Below are 20,742 nucleotides of genomic sequence, written 5' to 3'. Positions count from 1 at the left end.
AAGCAATCACATCCTTCCTATAGTGAGGCGACCAGAACTGCACACAGTACTCCAGCTGTGGCCTCACCAGCGTTTTGTACAGCTCCATCATAACCTCCCTGCTCTTATATTCTATGCCTCGGCTAATGAAGGCAAGTATCCCATATGCCTTTTTAACCACCTTATCTACCTGCTCCGCTGCCTTCAGGGATCTATGTACATGTACACCAAGGTCCCTCTGACCCTCTGTACTTCCTAGGGTCCTACCACTCATTGTGTATTCCCTTGCCTTATTTGTCCGTCCAAAATGCATCACCTCGCACTTTTCAGGGTTAAATTCCATTTGCCACTTTTCCGCCCATCTGACCAACCCGTTTATATCGTCCTGTAGCCGGAGGCTTTCCTCCTCGCAATTTACCACCCCACCAATTTTCGTGTCATCTGCGAACTTACTGATCATACCTTTTACATTTTCATCCAAATCATTTATGTAGATCACAAACAATAAGGGACCCAGCACCGATCCCTGAGGTACCCCACTGGACACAGGCTTCCAGTCACAAAAGCAACCTTCGACCATCACCCTCTGCCTCCTGCCACTCAGCCAGTTTAGGATCCAACGCGCCAAGGCACCCTGGATCCCATGGGCTCTTACCTTCTTGACCAGTCTCCTATGCAGGACTTTGTCAAAAGCTTTACTGAAGTCCATGTACACCACATCCACAGCATTTCCCTCATCCACCCCACTAGTCACCCCCTCGAAAAATTCGATCAGATTTGTTAGACATGATTTACCCTTGACAAAGCCATGCTGACTATCCCCGATTAATCCTTGCCTCTCCAAGTGGAGATTAATTTTGTCCCTCAGAATTTTTTCCAATAATTTCCCCACCACAGATGTTAGACTCACTGGCCTGTAATTCCCTGGTTTATCCCTGCTACCCTTCTTGAATAATGGTACTACGTTAGCTGTTCTCCAGTCCTCTGGTACATCCCCTGTGGCCAGAGAGGTTCTGAAAATTAGTGTCAGAGCCCCTGCAATCTCCTCCCTTGCCTCCCACAGCAGCCTGGGATACATCTCGTCCGGGCCTGGGGATTTATCCACTTTTTGGCCCGCTAAAACCGCTAGCACCTCCTCCCTCTCGATGCTAATATGTTCAAGTATGTCACAGTCCCCTTGCCCGATTTCTATGTCTGCATCGTCTTTCTCCATAGTGAACACAGATGCAAAAAATTCATTTAAAACCCCACCTACATCCTCTGGCTCTACACACAGATTGCCACTTTGGTCCCTAATGGGCCCTACCCTTTCCCTGGTTATCCTCTTGCCCTTAATATACTTATAAAACATCTTAGGATTTTCCTTTATTTTGCTCGCCAGTGTTATTTCATGGCCCCTCCTCGCCCTCCTAATTTCTTTTTTAAGTATGCCCCTGCACTTTTTATACTCCTCTAGGGCTTCTTCTGTCTTTAGTCTTTTGTAACTGCCAAAAGCCCCCCTCTTATTTCTAATGCATTTTTGTATATCCCTTGTCATCCAAGGTTCCCTTTGCTTGTTGGTCCCACCCTTGACCTTTACAGGAACATGTTGGCGTTGTACTCTCTCTATTTCCCTTCTGAAAGTCTCCCACTGTTTTGATGTGGATTTTCCTATAAGCAGCTGCTCCCAGTCCACTTTGGCCAGATCCTGCCTTATCATATTAAAATCGGCCTTCCCCCAATTTAGAACCCTTATTTCCGGGCCGTCTTTGTCTTTTTCCATGACCACCTTAAATCTCACCGAATTATGGTCACTGTCGCCAAAATGCTCTCCTACTGACACTTCCACCACTTGCCCGGCTACATTCCCCAGAATTAGGTCCAGTACCGCCCCCTCTCTTGTAGGACTTTCTACATGTTGGCTCAAAAAGCTCTCCTGGATGCACTTTAAGAATTCTGCACCCTCTAAGCCTTTCACACTCTGACTGTCCCAATTTATATTGGGGAAGTTGAAATCCCCCACTATTATTACCCTATTATTTTCGCACTTCTCGGAGATTTGCCTACATATCTGTTCCTCTATCTCCCCCTGACTGTTTGGGGGCCTATAGTACACTCCCAGCAAAGTGCTTGCCCCCTTTTTGTTTTTAAGTTCTACCCATATGGCCTCATTAGAGGAACCCGCTAATATATCATCCCTCCTTACAGCAGTAATTGACTCCTTAATTAATATTGCAACACCCCCTCCCCTTTTACACCCCCCTCTGTCTCGCCTGAAGATTCTATACCCCGGAATATTGAGCTGCCAGTCCCGACCCTCCCTCAACCATGTCTCCGTGATAGCAACAATATCGTACTCCCATGTGTTCAACAACAACTTCAGTTCATCCACCTTATTTGCAAGACTCCTTGCATTAAAATAAATGCCTTCCAGCCCTGCCATATTCTCTTTTGCCTTCACATATTTGCTCTGCCTTCCCAGCTGACTTGTTTTTCCCTCTGTATTTGGCCGTAAATCACCCCCTACTATAGCTCCACTCTGTACCCCAACCCCCTGCCAAGTTAGTTTAAACCCTCCCCAGCAGTGCTAGCAAACCTCCCCGCAAGGATATTGGTTCCCCCCTGGTTCAGGTGTAAACCGTCCGACTTGTACAAGTCCCACCTTTCCCAGAAGCAGACCCAGTGATCCAGGAAACTATTCCCCAGGGGTCAGTACTAGGACCACTGTTTTTATGGATATATATTAATGACTTGGACTTGGGTGTACAGGGCACAATTTCAAAATTTACAGGACACAAAACTTGGAAGTATAGTGAGCAGCAAGGAGGAGAGTGATAGACTTCAAGAAGGCAGACAGGCTGGTGAAATGGGCAGACACGTGGCAGATGAAATTTAACACAGAAGTGATACATTTTGGTAGGAAGAACGAGGAGAGGCAATATTAACTAATGTGTACAATTCTAAAGGGGATGTATTAACAGAGACCTGGGGGTATATGTGCACAAATCGTTGAAGGTGGCAGGGTAGGTTGAGAAAACAGTTAAAAAAGCAGGGCTACGGGGAAAGGGACTAGCTGAAGTGATCTTGCAGAGAGCTGGCATGGGCAAGACGGGCCGAACGGCCTCCTTCTGTGCTATAGCCATTCTATTCTATGGGAACACCAGCACTTCCAAGTTCCCCTTCAAGTCACACACCATCCTGACTTGGGAATACAATACCATTCCTTCATCGTCGTTGGGTCAAAATCCCAGAACTTCCCTCCCTAACAACACTGTGGGAGTACCTTCACCCCATGGACTGCAGCAGTTCAAGGCGGCGGCTCACCACCACCTTCGCAAGGACAATTAGGGATGGCCAATAAATCCTGGGCTTGCCAGCAATGCCCACATCCCAGGAACAAATAAAAAATATCAATATTTTGATTAAAATGTATGTACAAGGTTAACACTGAACAAGTTGTTTACTTCATGGAAGGGAATTTGAGACCATTCCAAAATGTTGGGTAATTTAGAATCAACATTTTACAATTTTTTTTTAAAGTTAGGCAACAATATTCAGCTAGTTATTTGGGGAAATGATTAATTCCAACTTCAGGAGCAAAACAGAATTATCAAATACTCATTCTTGTTAATTACTAAATACAAACAGAAGTAAAGATGGGCAACTTTCCAATTACTGTAGATGAATTGATCAGTTTTTGTGACTTTGGTTGAGGAAAGAATACTAGTCTTGACAAACAGGACTGCCTAATCTTGTTTATCTCCTGTTGTTCAGGTAGAGGTTAAAGTCTAATCCAAAGGGCATCGCTTTGAACAAAAAAACCACTTCCCTCAGCACTCCAAGTTCTAGAGTGGTGCTTGAACTCTCAAGCTTCTGATCCAGGGGTAACATTGCTACCAGCGGAGCCAAAATGGCCCTCAAAAATCAATGTTGCAGAGTTAGGGAATAAAGTGAAGATAAATGTCCATTTCTATTAATGTGTGCCAAAATACTTGTACAGCAACTGGTCTAACATTCAACACACAAATTTCACTCTTCTATGGCTCAAAAATGATAACAGCACAACCCATATCACATCACTGATCAAATAAAAAAGGAGAAATATTCCATGTTCCATCTCTGATCTGTACTTAATCCACTGCCTCATGCAGTACCCCTCACTTTCCAAACATTATAGGTAATATATACTTAAATAGACATTGAAATTAGCTTGCCTGCCTGCCTAACCCAATCTTAATGTTGCTTAACACTATAAAATTGCGCACTCATGGGGGTCGCGGGGGTGGTGGTTGGAAGGGAAGGAAGAAAAAAAAAGCGAATGGGGAAAAAAAACATTATTCAACCCATCTAGTCAGTCAAGGGAACACTTGTCCAACTGCTCGCTTCCGCACCCCCACCATGTCATTTGTAAAGAGAATACACGCGGAAATAGGAGAGCGCCACGTCAGGTTGAGATATTGGGCCAGAAATTGCTGAACGGGGCTTGCAGCCCCGTTTTTGCACTTACCCCGCGCTCCTGCCGATCAGCTCCAGGGACGCCTGCACTTGCTGAAACAGAAAGAAGAATCCCGGGCAGCGTATGACGTCACGCCGCCCAGGACTGCAGCCAGCGCGAAGCCAGGAGCCTGTAGTGCAAGTGAGACACGCCCCTTGAGGTCTCAGTTTCACTGGACACGCCCCCAATGTTTCTGTCAAGCTGCTAAGCATTTTTACATGCAAAGCAGCAGTTTAAAATAGGTTTTTGGAAGTTTTTTGAAGATTTTGGTAACTTTTATAAACTTTTTTAAATGTTTACATTATTTTGAGTAATCTGAAGTAGTTTCAAAGAGAATTAAAGCAATTTAAAGACTTTTAAAAGCCCTAAAATAATTTTTTTAATTCCATTTATTTATTTAGCAATGTCGTCGTCATACGTGTCTTCACACTGTTCCCTTTGGGGAACTGTATGAAGTGGTGGAAGGATTTATGGCCATGATTAACGCTCATTCCGTGACCGTAACCATCTTTGAACCAGCCATTAGGGCGGTTAGTCCTATGGCGGGAGGGTTTTACGGGCTCCCACAAGCTATACAAGGAGGGGGGGCCACCCACACCCACGGACGCAAATATCCCACTGGATGTCAACCCAGAATTTAGAGCCGGAGCTCCGACTCCACTTGCCAGGACTGTCTGGAGCGGGGTTCGAAACCCTACCCTGATCTGGCCCAGCAGCGGGGATCCTACCGCTATGACAAAGGCCCAATCCGATTAGCAACGTGAAATGGCAGCATAGGGCTCCAGTCATGGGGAGGGAAAAGGCGCAGGAAGCGTATGGGTGTCACCTTTTGTGCGGAGTGGGCCTTTTGCGTAGCAGTAAGCATCCCCGCCGCTGGGCCAGAAGGAGTAGGGTTTTGAACCCCACTCCAGACAGTCCCGGCAAGTGGAGTCGGAGCTCCAACTTTAAATTCTGGGTGGACATCCAGCGGGATACTTGCGTCCGTGGGTGTTGGTGGCCCCCCCCACCCTCAGATGGGTTGTGGGAGCCCGTAAAACCCTCCCGCCATAGGACTAACCACCCTAATGGCTGGTTCAAAGATGGTTACGGTCACGGAATGAGCGTTAATCACGGCCATAAATCCTTCCACCACTTCATACAGTTCCCCAAAGGGAACAGTGTGAGGATACGTACGATGATGACCTCTTGCGCAATGCACCTCCTTGGACCCTCAGTCGCAGATGCGAGGGGGCAAGTCGTGCAATTGTTACATTTTTCATTTTATTGACATGTAAAATGTTGGCCCAGTAATTCCCTTCCAAATGCGCGAGTACGGTCGGGGTACTTACGCATCTGGCCGGATGAAATGCCGGTTTTCAGCATGCACAGTGCATGTGGGGAAAACCGGCATTTCCTGTCCTCTGAACGAAGGGGTTCAGAGGCAGAACGCGTGCGACTGCACAGGCAGCGCGTGCGCAGTATAATTCGCCGCTTTCATTAATGCTTTCAGCGAGGTCAAGTCATTACAACTTACACATGAAAAAAGCATGGGTACAGTTGCTCCAGAGGCTGCGAAGGAAGATATTTATTATCGTGGAGCTTCTGAAAAGTATGTATGTCTGTATATATTCCTTTGCGTGTTATGTATATATTCCTTTACTTATGTGTATGAATGTATTATTTAATTATGACTCAGAGAAAGTAACTTATTGGAAAATCATAATTAAAAACATACATTCATACACATTAGTAAAGGAATATAAAACATACATACATATACGTAAAGGAATATATGTGGACATACATACATAACTCACTTCTCACATTCCATTCACACAGCCACAATTGCTCCTTCTACCTACCGTTCTGAAAACCCTTTTTAAAAAAAAAAAAATTTTAACTTTAAAACTTACTTAAAATTTCTTAAAATAACTTCCCTCCCTTTCCCAAACAAAAATATTGCATTTCAGAAGCTCCACGATAAAATATATCTTCCTCCGCAGCCAATGAACAACTTTACACTTGCTTTTTTCAAGTGTAACTTCTAAGGACTTACCCTCACTGAATCCATCATTGAAATCCACAAAGTTCACTGCGCAAGCGCTGCCTGTGCAGTCGCACGCGCTGTGAATAGACCTCGGGTCTGGAAATGCCGGCGTTCCCCGCATGCGCTGTTCCTGCTGAACGCCGGCATTTCCAACGGCCAGATGCGTGAGTACCCCGACCGTACTCACGCTTCTGGCCGCGAATTTCTGGCCCATAAAATCGGTGTTTGGGGCTGAAGCATGTCACTGAAGTGTCTGATAGATGTGTTTTTTGGATAGAGCCAACTTTTTGGGAACTTCCAGTCGTGATTGATTGACCATCCTGACACGGCACCAATTTCAGCATAACAACAGAAAATGCTGGAAAAACTCAGCAAGTCAGGCAACATCCGTGGAGAGAAATTTGAGTTGACGTTTCGGGTTTGACCCTTCTTCAAAACTGGAGAGAAAAGGAACTAGATCGAAGGCAGGGCTGCGATCGGACAAAAGAACCAATTTCAGCAGCTGAATAATAAAGATCCATCTGTTCCAGTGTTTCATCTCTGCGCCCAATTGTAAGTCAAATTACATTTTTTTTTTAATTCACCTAATATGCAGAGCAACTGATCAGGTGAGTTTTCGCTCAAAATATAACTAGTAATCCACATCATACACAACACTTGTCTAAGTGTTCAAATCGGAAGCACATGAAGCTTCACAATCCACTGCATATTCAATACATTAGATTCTTAGCACACTTCCAATGCCTCTCGCCAGTAAGCCATCTTTAAAATTTAAAGACAAATCACTAACATAGTGGTAATGCTTAAATTATATCCTTGTTTTCCCCCGCCCCAGTAACACTTTTTTGCAATCAAAAACCATGTACACGTAGAGGCGAACATGGGGCTCTTCGTATTGGCCAAGATTAGCACCGGAAACCTAAAGCTATTTCACCATTAAACACTCACCGCATGCTTCCCCGGGGTACTCTGTTTAAATGTGGTAGACAGAGATATTGGCGGCACCACAGCCATAGACTTCCACTGCTCGGGCTCCTGCCCCACATGAAGTGCCTGGGTGGAAAAATGTTCAAAAGGTGGCTGAAACCCGCTCGACAGCTCGATTGCCTTGTCTTCAGCAGACATCGCGGTCCTGTATTGTCTTTCGACAAAATAACCTTGACTGGAAATAAACTCGCAACCGGCTTTCACCAGGACCAAGCTCAAAAGACACTAAACAAGAGCGCCCCTTGCAACACGACGCTGCTGATTCGCAAGAGCTGGAGGCGCGGCTTCCCCGCGTGATAGGACAGGCTGGGCCGTCACCCTTAACCTTTTAAATGCTGCAAACTACTGCAGCTCCCTCAAATCTAATACATTTCCTGCTCTTATTGGCCAATTACTGTAGTACAACATCCTCCAGTGTCATCAACACAAATAAAAATAATCTCGCAAAAGTGCCCCTTTTAATTTATTTTTTTGTATAGTTTGGGTGTTTACGGTTCAATTAAATCATAATGGCCCGGATTTTGAGGTCAGCGGCGAATAAACGGCGCCAGCCGTTCACTGTCATGGCAACTCTCACGATTTAATCACGAGACACGCCATTTTTTAATGAAAATCGGCCCCAACTCGCGATTCCCCTCAGAAAACTCACGCTTTTCCTTCGCAAAGCATAAAGGAGACGTGACTGTGCCAGTAAGACACTGACTGATTGATACTGCAGGAATCCACAGCAAGGGGCAATGCGGGTGTGGGCCTCTCTACCTTAGCAGATCTGAGCTGATCTGGTGGAGGAGGTGAGGCTAACTGTCCGCTGGTTGATTGACAGGACTGCACCTGCCTGCTTCAGGAGGCCGGGTTTACACAAAAAAATACCAGGTTCAGAGGGCTTTTTTTTCGTTCATGAGATGGGGGCGTCGCTGGTAAGGCCAGCATTTATTACCCATCCCTAATTGCCCTCGAGAAGGTGGTGATGAGCTGCATTCTTGAACTGCTGCAGTCCGTGTGGTGATGACACTCCCACAGTGCTGTTAGGGAGGGAGTTCTAGGATTTTGGCCCAGCAACGATGAAGGAACAGCGATATATTTCCAAGTCAGGATGCTGTGTGACTTGGAGGGGAACTTGGAGGTGGTGTTTGTAGTGTATGTACCTTTAAGAGAGAACTACTTTTACAGCTCCTGTATACTGTAGTACTGGCAGTGACCACACCTGTCTATAAGCCTTGAGCAGGCATCTGTCCTGTTAGTCTTTAGACTACCCTCCTCCAGTAAACACCTGTTGATTGTTAATTCACAGCCTCCGTCTAGTTATTGGAAAACACCATACTTTAAGAACCACGGATTCAACAGTGGCGACGAGGTCGATTCGAATCTACCTGCAACTCTGCATTTCCTTTCAAGGATTCACTCCGGGGTGGAAGAAAGTCGAGGCCCGAAGCACAGGCATCGACCACAAGCAACTGCCCAGTCATCCGGCAGAGAGTGAACATCGCAGGGGAGGCTGTTGAGAGCTAGGCTTGGTTCTCCAGCCACGACGACCCAGCAACAGACTGGCAACAGGTACAGCACAGACCCTTCCCAGACAGCGGGGGCTGGAACCAACTGACGGCACAGAAAAGGCCGAGCAGCGTCAACTGGGTAAGAGAGGGTAAAGCGCACAGGGCGCAGCTGGGGGTTGAAGACCGAGCGGCGTCGACGGAAAACAAAAAGAGAGAGAGGGTAAAGCACAGCCGGGGTTCAGGACCGAGCGGCGGCAATGAGAGAGGCGCACAGGAGAACGCGCAGAGCGCAGCCAGGGCTCAAGGGCTGAGCAGCATCTGCGGGGGAAGAAAGGAAGCGCGGGAGATGCCATTTGAGCCACGGAGAAGAAGGGAGAGTGCGGGAGACGCCATTTTAGAAGCCGCAGCGGAGAAGAAGGGCGAGCGTGGGAAGAAAGGAAAGCACGGGAGATGCCATTTTGAGCCAGCGGAGAAGAAGGGAGAGCGCGGGAGATGCCATTTTAGACAGTTTAACCACACCCAGGGATGCCGAAGAGTGGCAGTGTCACTGCGTTCGACAATGAAGTCGAAGATTGGGCGACATATGTGGAACGTATTGAGGTGTACTGCAAGGCGAATGAAGTGCCAGATGCTGGGAAAGCACTGGTTTTGTTGAATTCCATGGGTGCAAAAACTTATGGTTTACTGCGAAACCTAATAACCCCAGAGAAGCCAGTGGATAAGGATTTCGAAAGCATAGTGGAAATCCTACGGGACCACTTAAACCCCACACCGCTGCTGATAGCAGAAAGATTTAAGTTCCACAAAAGGAACCAGCATAAAGACGAAAGTAATGCTGAGTATTTAACGGAACTGCGCAAGCTATCTAAACACTACCAGTTTGGACTGGGACTAGCAGATACGTTAAGGGACAAGTTTGTGTGTGGGCTTCAAAGTGAAGGAGCCCAGAAACGGCTTCTATCGGAAAAGGATCTTACGCTGGACAAGGCTTTCAGCATGGCAGTATCACATGAAGCAGCCGCACGGGGCGCTGCAGAGATACAACGGAGACCGCAAGAATATGGCACCAATGAAATGTCATATGGAGCAGGGAAGTGTTATCGCTGCGGCAGAACAACACACGACCAGAAGGATTGTTGGTTCAAGGACCAAGTGTACAGACAGTGTGGAAAAGCAGGACACATAGTAAGAGTCTGCAGATCAGGGAAGAAAACCAGCAGCAAGAAATCTCCACAGGAGAAGTACAAAAAGGCACATAAGGTGATGGACAGTAGTTCAGACGAACAGAAAAGTGATACAGACTCCAGAAGCAAGGAGCTGGGTTGTCTGAAACTACATAAGGTAATCAAAATGGAGGATCACCAGACTATCTGGGTCACGCTCAAGATAGACGGAGTCCAAGTGAAAATGGAATTGGACACAGGATCAGCCCTAACAGTCATAAACTGAAGGGACTACAAGCGGCTATTCTCACATATACCCTTGAAAGCTACAGAGATTGTCTTGAAGACTTACACGGGGCAAGAAGTCTACCCCAAAGGAAAAATAAGGGTGAACGTGATATACAAAGGCCAGGAAATACCACAAATGGACCTATATGTATTGCCAGATGGAGGACCACCACTACTAGGACATGAATGGATCCGGAAGATACAATTAGATTGGCATTCCATACAGGCACTGAAGGTTGAGGCCAAAAAGGATGACGACGTCACACCTGGACGACTGTCAAAAATGCTAACTGACGCACAAGAAGTGTTCCAGGAGGGACTCGGAACACTAAAAGGCATAACAGCGACGATTAAAATAGAAGAAAATGCAAGCCCAAAGTTTTTTACGGCCAGACCGGCGCCTTATGCGATCCAACCAGCCGTCGAAGCAGAGCTGGAAGGTTTGGAACGTTCAGGAGTACTGTCCAAAGTGGACTGGAGCGAGTGGGCTACACCCATCGTTCCTGTAATGAAGAGGTCGTTGAGTAATGCGCCTGGGGAACCAAAGAAGGTCCGCATCTGTGGGGATTTTAAGGTGACCGTGAACCCAGTCCTTCACACGGTACAATATCCGCTTCCACGGATTGAAGATATTTTCGCCTCGCTATCTGGAGGTAAACGCTTCACTAAGATAGATCTGGCCCAGGCGTACCTGTAAATGGAGGTAGAAGAAGCCTCGAAACAATACCTCATGATCAACACTCATAAAGGTCTCTACCAATACAACCGGCTGGTGTTCGGGGTAGCATCGGCTCCGGCTATTTGGCAAAGGGCAATGGATCAAGTCCTGCAAGGGATTCCAGGGACCCAGTGTTATTTGGATGACATCCTGGTCACGGGCGAAAATGACAGTGATCACCTCGCCAACCTGGAGAAGGTGCTCACTAGATTAAAGGAATATGGGCTACGAGCTAATTGCCACAAGTGCGAGTTTTTTCAGAAGCAGATCTCGTATTGTGGCCACGTTATTGATGAAGAGGGGTTACATAAGTCCCCTAAAAAGATTGAGGCAGTAGTCAAGGCTCCAGCACCGGAAAATGTGTCACAACTGAGGTCGTTCCTCGGGCTGGTGAACTACTACCATAAGTTCTTACCAAATTTGTCTACAGTATTACCCCCATTTGCAGTAGGGTGTTCAGTGGGTGTATCATGGAAGTGGAATGACGAATGTAAATGAGCTTTCCAGAAGTGCAAAGAATTGATCACATCAAAAGAGGTGTTGGCCCATTTCAACCCAGCACTACCAATTCGGTTGGCGTGTGATGCATCACCCTATGGTATTGGAGCGGTGCTGTCGCACAAATTCCCAGAAGGGTTGGAGAGGCCAGTAGCCTTTGCGTCTCGGTCACTAACCTCAGCCGAGCGCAACTACGCCCAGATTGACAGGGAGGCCCTCAGCCTAGTATGGGGAGTAAAAAAATTCAACCACTATCTGCATGGGCAGAAGTTCACCTTGCTGACTGACCACCAACCACTTGTCTCCATCTTTAATCCAAAGAAAGGCGTTCTGGTGATGACTGCACAACGGCTGCAAAGATGGTCCCTTTTTCTAGGGGCAAACCAATATGAAATAGAGTATAAGGGCACGAAACAGCATGGAAACGGTGATGGGCTATCACGCCTGCCACTGCCTACTGTGGAGGAAGCACCAGCAGTGGACCCTATCGAAATATTTTATTCATCGATAATTGAACGCTTGCCAGTAACTAACGCGGATATAGAGAAGGAGACCCGAAATGATCGGCACTGTCTCGGGTATATGATTTGACGGTGAAGGGATGGCCAACACATGGCGACTCACTGTTGCCAGCATTCTCATCCAGAAGAGAACAGCTGTCAGTATGCCAGGGGACAGTGATGTGTGGATCCCGAGTGGTAATTCCACCCAAGTTAAGGGAGAGAGTGCTCAATGAGCTTCACGAAGGCCATCTGGGAGGGGTGAAAATGAAAAGCCTTGCTAGGGCTTATGTGTGGTGGCCGGGGATCGATCAACAAATCGAGGACCTAACCAAGAGCTGCTCAGGATGCCAGAAGGTCCAAAATGCACCACCACATGCCCCTCTACACCCATGGGAGTGGCCCTCCTCTCCATGGCAACGGGTGCATATTTATTTTGCTGGTCCATTCATGGACTCAATGTACCTAATATCAGTGGATGTGCACTCAAAATGGCCTGAGGTGATCAAAATGTCCTCCACCACTACACAGAAAACGATTGCAGTCCTACGGACCATATTTGCCAGGAACGCTTGCCAGAGCAGATTTGCTCTGATAACGGAACACAGTTTGTGTCCGAAGAGTTTCGAAGATTTATGAGAAGGAATGGGGTAAGGCATTACACATCCGCCCCGTATCATCCAGCCACAAATCGATTGGCTGAGAGGTTCGTACAAACCTTTAAAAAGGTGATAAGGGCCATGTGCGATGATGACATTCCACTACAGCATAAGGTGGACAACTTCCTGTTAGCCTACAGAAATGCGACACATGCAGTTACCAACCAGACCCCGGCCATGATGTTCTTTAACCGAAGGTTGAGATCTCGTCTGGATTTGCTCAGACCAAATGTGCGAAGAAATGTTGAGGATAAGCAATTCCAGCACATCAATGAGAAGCCGACAAGGAGCTTCAATGTAGGACAACCAGTCTTGGCCCGCGACTACCGAACAGAGAAATGGCAACCCGGAACGATATGCACACGGCAGGGGCCACTAATGTACACAGTGCATGTCGGGGAGAACATTGTGAGACGCCATGTCGACCAGATCCTAGCGTCACAGGAACGAGTCAACCCCATGTCTCGCGTACCTGGGGATGAACCCGACATACCGGTAGCATCTACCCCAGAAACAGTAGCAGCGGAAACTGATGAACTAACCGACGAAAGGGGGCCAGAATCGCCTCCGCACCAAGAACAAGACACTCAGGAAAGGCGCTATCCAGAAAGGATCAGGAAGCCGCCCCAAAGACTGAATCTATAAATGGACTATTTCAGTTAAATGTGCATGTTAAAGTGTTAACTGTTATTTGAATGTTATGGGTACTGTTAATCTAAAAGGGGAGGAATTGTAGTGTATGTACCTTTAAGAGAGAACTACTTTTACAGCTCCTGTATACTGTAGTACTGGCAGTGACCACACCTGTATATAAGCCTTGAGCAGGCATCTGTACTGTTAGTCTTTAGACTACCCTCCTCCAGTAAACACCTGTTGATTGTTAATTCACAGCCTCCGTCTAGTTATTGGAAAACACCATACTTTAAGAACCACGGATTCAACAGTGTTCCCATGTGCCTGCTGCCCTTGTCCTTCGAGGTGGCAGAGGTCGAGGGTTAGGGAGGTGCTGCTGAAGAAGCCTTGGTGAGATACTGCAGTGCACTTTGTAGATGGTACACATTGCAGCCGCGGTGCGCCGGTGGTGAAGAGAGTGAATATTTAAGGTGGTGGATGAGGTGCCAATCAAGCGGGCTGCTTTGTTCTGGATGGTATCGAGCTTCTTGAGTGTTGTTGGAGCTGCACTCAGCCAGGCAAGTGGAGAGTATTACATCACAATCCTGATTTGTGCCTTGTAGATGGTGGAAAGGCTTTGAGGAGTCAGGAGGTAAGTCACTCGCTGCAGAATACCCAGCCTTTGACCTGCTTATGTGGCTGGTCCAGTTAAGTTTCTGGTCAATGGTGATGATGATGGGGGATTCGGTGATGGTAATGCCGTTGACTGTCAAGGGGTGGTGGTTAGACTTTCTCTTGTTGGAGATGGTCATTACCTGGCATTTGTGTGGTGCAAATGTAACTTGCCACTTATCAGCCCAAGCCTGAATGTTCAGAAAATCATAGAATTGTTACAGCACAGAAGGAGGCTATTTGGCCCGTTGAGCCCATGCTGGCTCTCTGCAAGAGCACTTCAGCCAGTTACACTCCCCCACCCTTTCCCCGTAGCCCTGCAATTGTTTTTACCTTCAGTTACTTATCCAATTCCCTTTTCAAAGGATGATTCAATCTGCCTCCACCACCCTTTCAGGCAGTGCATTCCAGATCCTAACCACTCGCTGCGTAAAATAGTTTTTCCTCATGTTGTTATGTATTGTGTGTTCTCCTCCCACCTGTGGTGGCGCTGTCACAGCAGATAAATGGTTGGGTGTTCTCTTGGTTAAGTTTAGCTCTCTTTGTTCGGAACTTCCCAGAATTCCTTTCCTTCTTCAGTAAAGCACTTCATGTTTGAATTTCTGAGTCCTAAATTGTGTCTAGGTAGAAAGGTACCGACACAACAAGTGGCGACGAGGATCGGATGAATCTGCGTTGTGGGAACTTTCTTGTTTTCGACCACAAAACACTCGGAACAGAGATTGCAGCATCTCATTAACGTTACGGCAGTGAGTAAACAGAAATTTTAATTTGAAACGTGAGATGGCTACTATATTAGGAAACATCGGTGATTTTGATGAAAATGTGGAGCAATGGAGCGCATATACGGAACGTTTTGACTATTTTGTATTGGCGAATGCAGTGGCAAATGAAAAGGTCGTGCCTACCTTTTTGAGTGTACTGGGGCTGAAGACATTCAATTTACTTCGCAGCCAGATAAGCCAGGAACTAAAACATATAAGCAACTAGTGGAAATTCTTGGAGCACATTTTTCACCAAAACCTCTGGTTATTGCTGAGAGATTTAGATTTTACAAACGGAATCAAGAGGAGGGGGAATCAGTGACGATGTTTATTGCTGCTTTAAGAAGGTTGTCAGAACACTGCAAGTTCAAGGAGGTGCTGAATGACACCATTAGAGACAGACTTGTGTGTGGTCTGCAAAGTGCAGCCACACAGAAGCGCCTTCTTACTGAGGACAACCTTACTCTTGAAAAGGCCATTGAAGTTAGTGTCTCCATGGAGATGGCGGAAAAGGAGGCTCACCAGTTGAGTTCAACAGGGAGAGTTCACAAGGTGTCGTCTGAGCCTAAAGGTGCGCGGAACGGCACATGTTACCGTTGTGGGAAAACGGGCCATCATGCTAATGACTGCTGGTGTACGTAGCTGGAATGCCGAAATTGTGGCAAAAAGGGTCACATTGAACGCGCCTGTAGAGGTAAAAAAAAGAACAGACAGAGCTGGGAAGCATGAAAGCAAAATGTCTGTATTTGGACAAGAAAGGAAAAAGAGTGTTCATTCAGTGCAGTATGATGGAACAAGCAAAACGGAGGGGAGCGACACCACTGAGGAGGAAGAGGGGCACATACTGACGGTTGCAAGTGGTTCAAATGGCTACTGGGTATCACCACTGGTGGAGGGACAATCAGTGCGGATGGAGGTGGACACAGGCGCGGCTGTGTCCCTTGTTTCAGACACTGTCTACAACAAAATGCTAAAGCATCTTACCCTTCAGCCAACAAACATTGTGCTAAAGATGTATACCGGCGAACCTGTGGCCATGAGTGCGCCATTGAGGTGACAGTTAAATTGAACGGACAGACTGCGAAACTGCCACTATATGCGGTAAAGGGAAATTACCCATCGCTACTGGGCGTGCGTGGCTAGAGAAAATCACGCTGGACTGGCCTGCAGTCCGCATGATGTCAAAAGGGGAGTCAGGTCTGACTGCAGTGTTAAACAAACATGCAGAACTCTTCAATGGGGAACTTGGGAGCATGAAAAAGATCAGCGTGAGACTGGACATTAAACCTGACAGCAAGCCGAAGTTTCACAAAGCCCGACCTGTACCCTATGCAATTAGGCCAAAAGTTGAGGCTAACTTGGAGGCCTTAGTCGAGAATGGAGTCCTGGAGCCTGTGAGCGTGAGCAAATGGGCCACACCCATTGTTCCTGTCCTGAAAAAGGATGGATCTCTTCAAATCTGCGGGGTTTTTAAAGTGACTATTAACCCGGTGCTGTCTGCGGAACAGTACCCTCTACCCCCTCATTGATGATCTTTTTACGGGCCTGGCCGGAGGGCAAAAGTTCTGCAAAATAGACTTATGCCAGGCTTATCTACAAATGCATGCCGATGACAAATCAAAGGAGCTGCTGACAATTGTGACACACAAGGGGCTATACAGGTACTGCCGCCTTCCGTTTGGAATTACGTCGGCCCCTGCTCTATTCCAAAGGGCAATGGATCAGATTTTGAGTGGACTGCCAGGAGTCCAGTGCTACCTGGACAACATCCTTGTCACTGGGACAAATGAGGAGGATCATCTTCTGAACTTGGATGCGACACTACAATGACTGAAAGAGTACGGACTCAGAGTTTGTAAGGACAAATGTGAATTCTTTCAGTCTTCAGTTGAGTACCTGGGGCATGTGATTGATGCTACTGGCCTGCATAAGGCGCCGTCAAAGGTCAAGGCGATCGTGGAGGCCCCAGCACCCCAGAATGTGAGCCAGTTATGTTCCTTTCTGGGGCTACTTAACTACTATGGGAAGTTTATTCCAGACTTAGCAACTGATGTAACGGCTTCAGCAATGTTGCTATGTCAAGGCAAAACATAGAAATGGACTGAACTGTGCAACGAAGCTTTCGCCCAAGCAAAGAAAGCATTGCTGAAATCGGAGGTCCTCACACACTTCGACCCAAAGCTACCCGTGCAGCTAGCATGTGATGCGTCACCATATGGTGTGGGAGCAGTAATATCCCACATCATGCCTTCTGGTGAAGAGAAACCTATCGCCTTCGCATCACGCACCTTGAACAAGGCCGAGAGTAACTATGCACAGATTGTGCGCGAGGCCTTGGGAATCGTTTTTGGAATTCGAAAATTTCATCAGTACCTGTTTGGGAGAAGGTTCACACTCCTGACAGACCACCGTCCATTGACTTCAATCTTCGGGCCCCACACCAGAATTCTGTCTCTTGCTGCAAGCAGGATGCAAAGGTGGGCTTTACTGTTGTCAGGACACACATACGACATCAAATATCGCAAATCAGACTTGCACGGCAACGCAGACGGTCTCTCGAGGCTACCTTTGCCTGTTACTCCCCCATAGCCTTGTCAGATAGACATCTTCTACTTTAGACAAGTGGAGGGAGCACCTGTCACGGCAGTTCAGGTGTGAAGGTACACCCGCAACGATCCAGTCCTGTCTGAGGTAATGGACGATGTCATTCGAGGGAGAGCTATAGGAGATTCTCCTAGTTTGAAACCTTACGTTTCAAAAAGAAATGAGCTCTCCGTCCAGGCAGGTTGTCTTCTTTGGAGACGCCATGTCATCATTCCGCCACCTCTGAGGGAACCTATACTGCAACAACTTCATACAGGCCACAGTGGGATGGTTCGGATGAAGGAAATGGCAAGAAGCTACTTCTGGTGGCCAGGTCTCGATGGGAATATTGAGGAGAAAGCCAAAACATGTTCCCCATGTCAAAGGGTCCGGAATGTTCCACAGCTGGCAACCCTACACCCCTGGGATTGGCCTGCAGAAGTGTGGCAGCGAGTACATGTGGACTTCGCCGGTCTTTCGAACAGAAGATGTTTATGGTGGTTGTGGATGCTTGCAGCAAGTGGCCGGAGGTCGCTGTGATGAGGTCTACCACGGCAGAGAAAACAATTGAGAAACTTGGTGAGATGTTCAGCCGTTATGGCTCACCGGAACAACTCGTAAGTGACAACGGTCCACAATTTGTATCACAGGAGTTTGCAACCTTCTTGCATGTGAATGGTGTCCAACACATCAGGTCTGCGCCCTATCATCCCTCTACTAACGGCCTGGCAGAAAGGTTCGTGCAAACTTTGAAGCACGCCTTGATCAGGTCAGGGCTCCATCCACCAACGTCTGAACAGCTTCCTGTTGTCCTACAGGAACGAGCCGCATGCCACAACCAAAACTTCCCCCGCTTCGCTCATGATGAAGAGGCAGTTGCGGACAAGTTTTGACTTACTCAAACCTCCAAGGGCAGAGCAGGTTGTCCATTGTCAACAACAAGCTCAAGTTGAAAAGAGAGAAAAGAGCCAAGGAGAGATGGTTTCACCCTGGAGAGCACGTCCTAGCTTGAAACTACAACACTGGACCGAAATGGGTTCCTGCTACGGTGATCGCACAGACAGGCCCTGTGTCTTACACGGTTGAGACTGCCGAGGGCGTCATCTGGAGAAGACACACAGATCAACTGTTGCTAGGAGCAGAGACAGCCACAGAGGCTCCAACGGCTGGTTGGCCTGAACTGTTTACGGATGATCCCGCAAACCAGCATCCTTTGCCACACTGCTCTTCTCCAACACAGGAAGTCATAGAGACAGTTCCACCTGTGCAAACTCCTGACTTTCGACTGACACAGGCACCTTCTCCATCCAGGCCTGTGTCAATGCCTACTGCTGTGGAAGCCAGCGATGACCACCGGTATCCTGTCAGGGAGTGGCAGCCTCCAAGACGCTTGGATCTGTAGGCTTAGTGACTTACCCACAAGACTGGGGCAGAATAAACCCCAGGGTAAAGTCAGGGTTTGAGGCAGTCTACCTCTACCCTTGGTTAGTGAGTGCATTGAAAGTAACTTGCCTGTTGAGGAATAATGTGGACCTTTCATTTAAGAGGGGAGGAATATGTTATGTATTATGTGTTCTCCTCCCACCTGTGGTGGCGCTGTCACAGCAGATAAATGGTTGGGTGTTCTCTTGGTTAAGTTTAGCTCTCTTTGTTCAGAACTTCCCAGAACTTCCTTTCCTTCCTGAATAAAGCACTTCATGTTTGAATCTCTGAGTTCTGAGTCCTAAATTGTGTCTAGGTAGAAAGGTACCGACACAACACATGTCGCCTTTGGTTCTTTTGCCAATCACCTGAAATCTGTGTCCTCTGGTTCTTGATCCTTCCGCCAATGGGAACAGTTTCTCTCTATCTACTCTGTCTAGACCCCTCATGATTTTGAACACCTCGATCAAATCTCTTCTCAAACTTCTCTGCTCTAAGGAGAACAACCCCAACTTCTCTAGTCTATCCAGGTAACTGAAGTCCCTCATCCCTGGAAATATTCTTGTAAATCTTTTTTGTACCCTCTCTAAGGCCTTCACATCCTTCCTAACATGTGGTGCCCAGAATTGGACACAATGCTCCAGTTGAGGCCGAACCAGTGTTTTATACAGGTTCATCATAACTTCCTTGCTTTTGTACTCTAAACCTCTATTTATGAAGCCCAGTATCCCGTATGCTTTTTTAACCGTTTTCTCAACCTGCCCTGCCAGCTTCAATGATTTGTGCACATATACCCCCAAGTCTCTCTGTTCATGCACCTCCTTTAGAATTGTACCCTTTAGCTTATATTGCCTCTCCTCGTTCTTCATACCAAATTGTAACATTTTGCAATTTTCTGTGTTAAATTTCATCTGCCACATGTCTGCCCATTCCACCAGCCTATCTATGTCCTCTTAAAGTCTATCACTATCCTCCTCACTCTTCACTATACTTGTAAGTTTTGTGTCATCTGAAAATTCTGAAATTGTGCCCTCTACACCCAAGTTCAAGTCATAATATATATCAAGAAAAGCGGTGGTCCTGGTACTGACCCCTGGGGAACACCACTGTATACCTTCCACCAGTCTGAAAAACAACCATTCACCACTATTCTGTTTCCTTATCCAATTTCGTATCCATTCTGCCACTGTCCTTTTTATTCCGTGGGCTTCAACTTTGCTGGCAAGCCTATTATGTGGCACTTTATCAAACGCCTTTTGGAAGTCCATGTACACCACATCATACGCATTGCCCTCATCAACCCTCTCTGTTACCTCATCAAAAAACTCAATCAAGTTGGATAAATATGATTTGCCTTTGACAAATCCATGCTGGCTTTCCTTAATTAATCCACAGCAAAGTGATGGACGGTGTCGTCGAAAGTGCTATCAAGCATCACTCACCAATAAGAACATAAGAACATAAGAAATAGGAGCAAGAGCAGGCCATTCGGCCCCTCGAGCCTGCTCCACCATTTAATGAGATCATGGCTGATCTAATTTTGGCCTCAACTCCACTTTCCTGCCTGCTCCCCATAACCCTTGAATCTCCTGTTGCTCAAAAATCTGTCTGTCTCAATCTTGAATATATTCAATGACTCAGCTTCCACAGCTCTCTGGGGTAAAGAATTCCAAAGATTCCTGACCCTCTGAGAGAAGAAATTCCTCCTCATCTCCGTCTTAAATGGGAACCCCTTATTCTGAGACTATGCCCCCTTGTTCTAGATTCCCCCACGAGGGGAAACATCTACCCTGTCCAACCACCTCAGAATCTTATATGTTTCAATTAGATCACCTCTCATTCTTCTAAACTCCAATGAGTATAGGCCAACCTGCTCAACCTTGCCTCATAAGACAACCCTTCCA

At 47.0% G+C, this 20,742-nt stretch overlaps 1 protein-coding gene across 1 annotated transcript in view; it reads right to left on the bottom strand.

Annotated features, from left to right (window-relative positions):
• The window catches only part of LOC147122066 (cystathionine gamma-lyase-like), a 66,522-nt gene extending 58,759 nt beyond the window's left edge, over positions 1-7,763 (bottom strand). Inside the window, 1 exon segment of the mRNA XM_085982783.1 lies at positions 7,428-7,763. Within this exon segment, the coding sequence (XP_085838909.1) occupies positions 7,428-7,604 (177 nt within the window). The 5' untranslated portion in view covers positions 7,605-7,763.
• Positions 7,764-20,742: the final 12,979 nt, after the last annotated feature.

Source organism: Somniosus microcephalus, chromosome 3 (assembly GCF_052327205.1).
Source record: "Somniosus microcephalus isolate GS21.2 chromosome 3, FLI_Smic_1.0, whole genome shotgun sequence".
NCBI lineage: Eukaryota > Metazoa > Chordata > Chondrichthyes > Squaliformes > Somniosidae > Somniosus > Somniosus microcephalus.
This window is presented reverse-complemented; position numbering and strand designations above follow the sequence as displayed.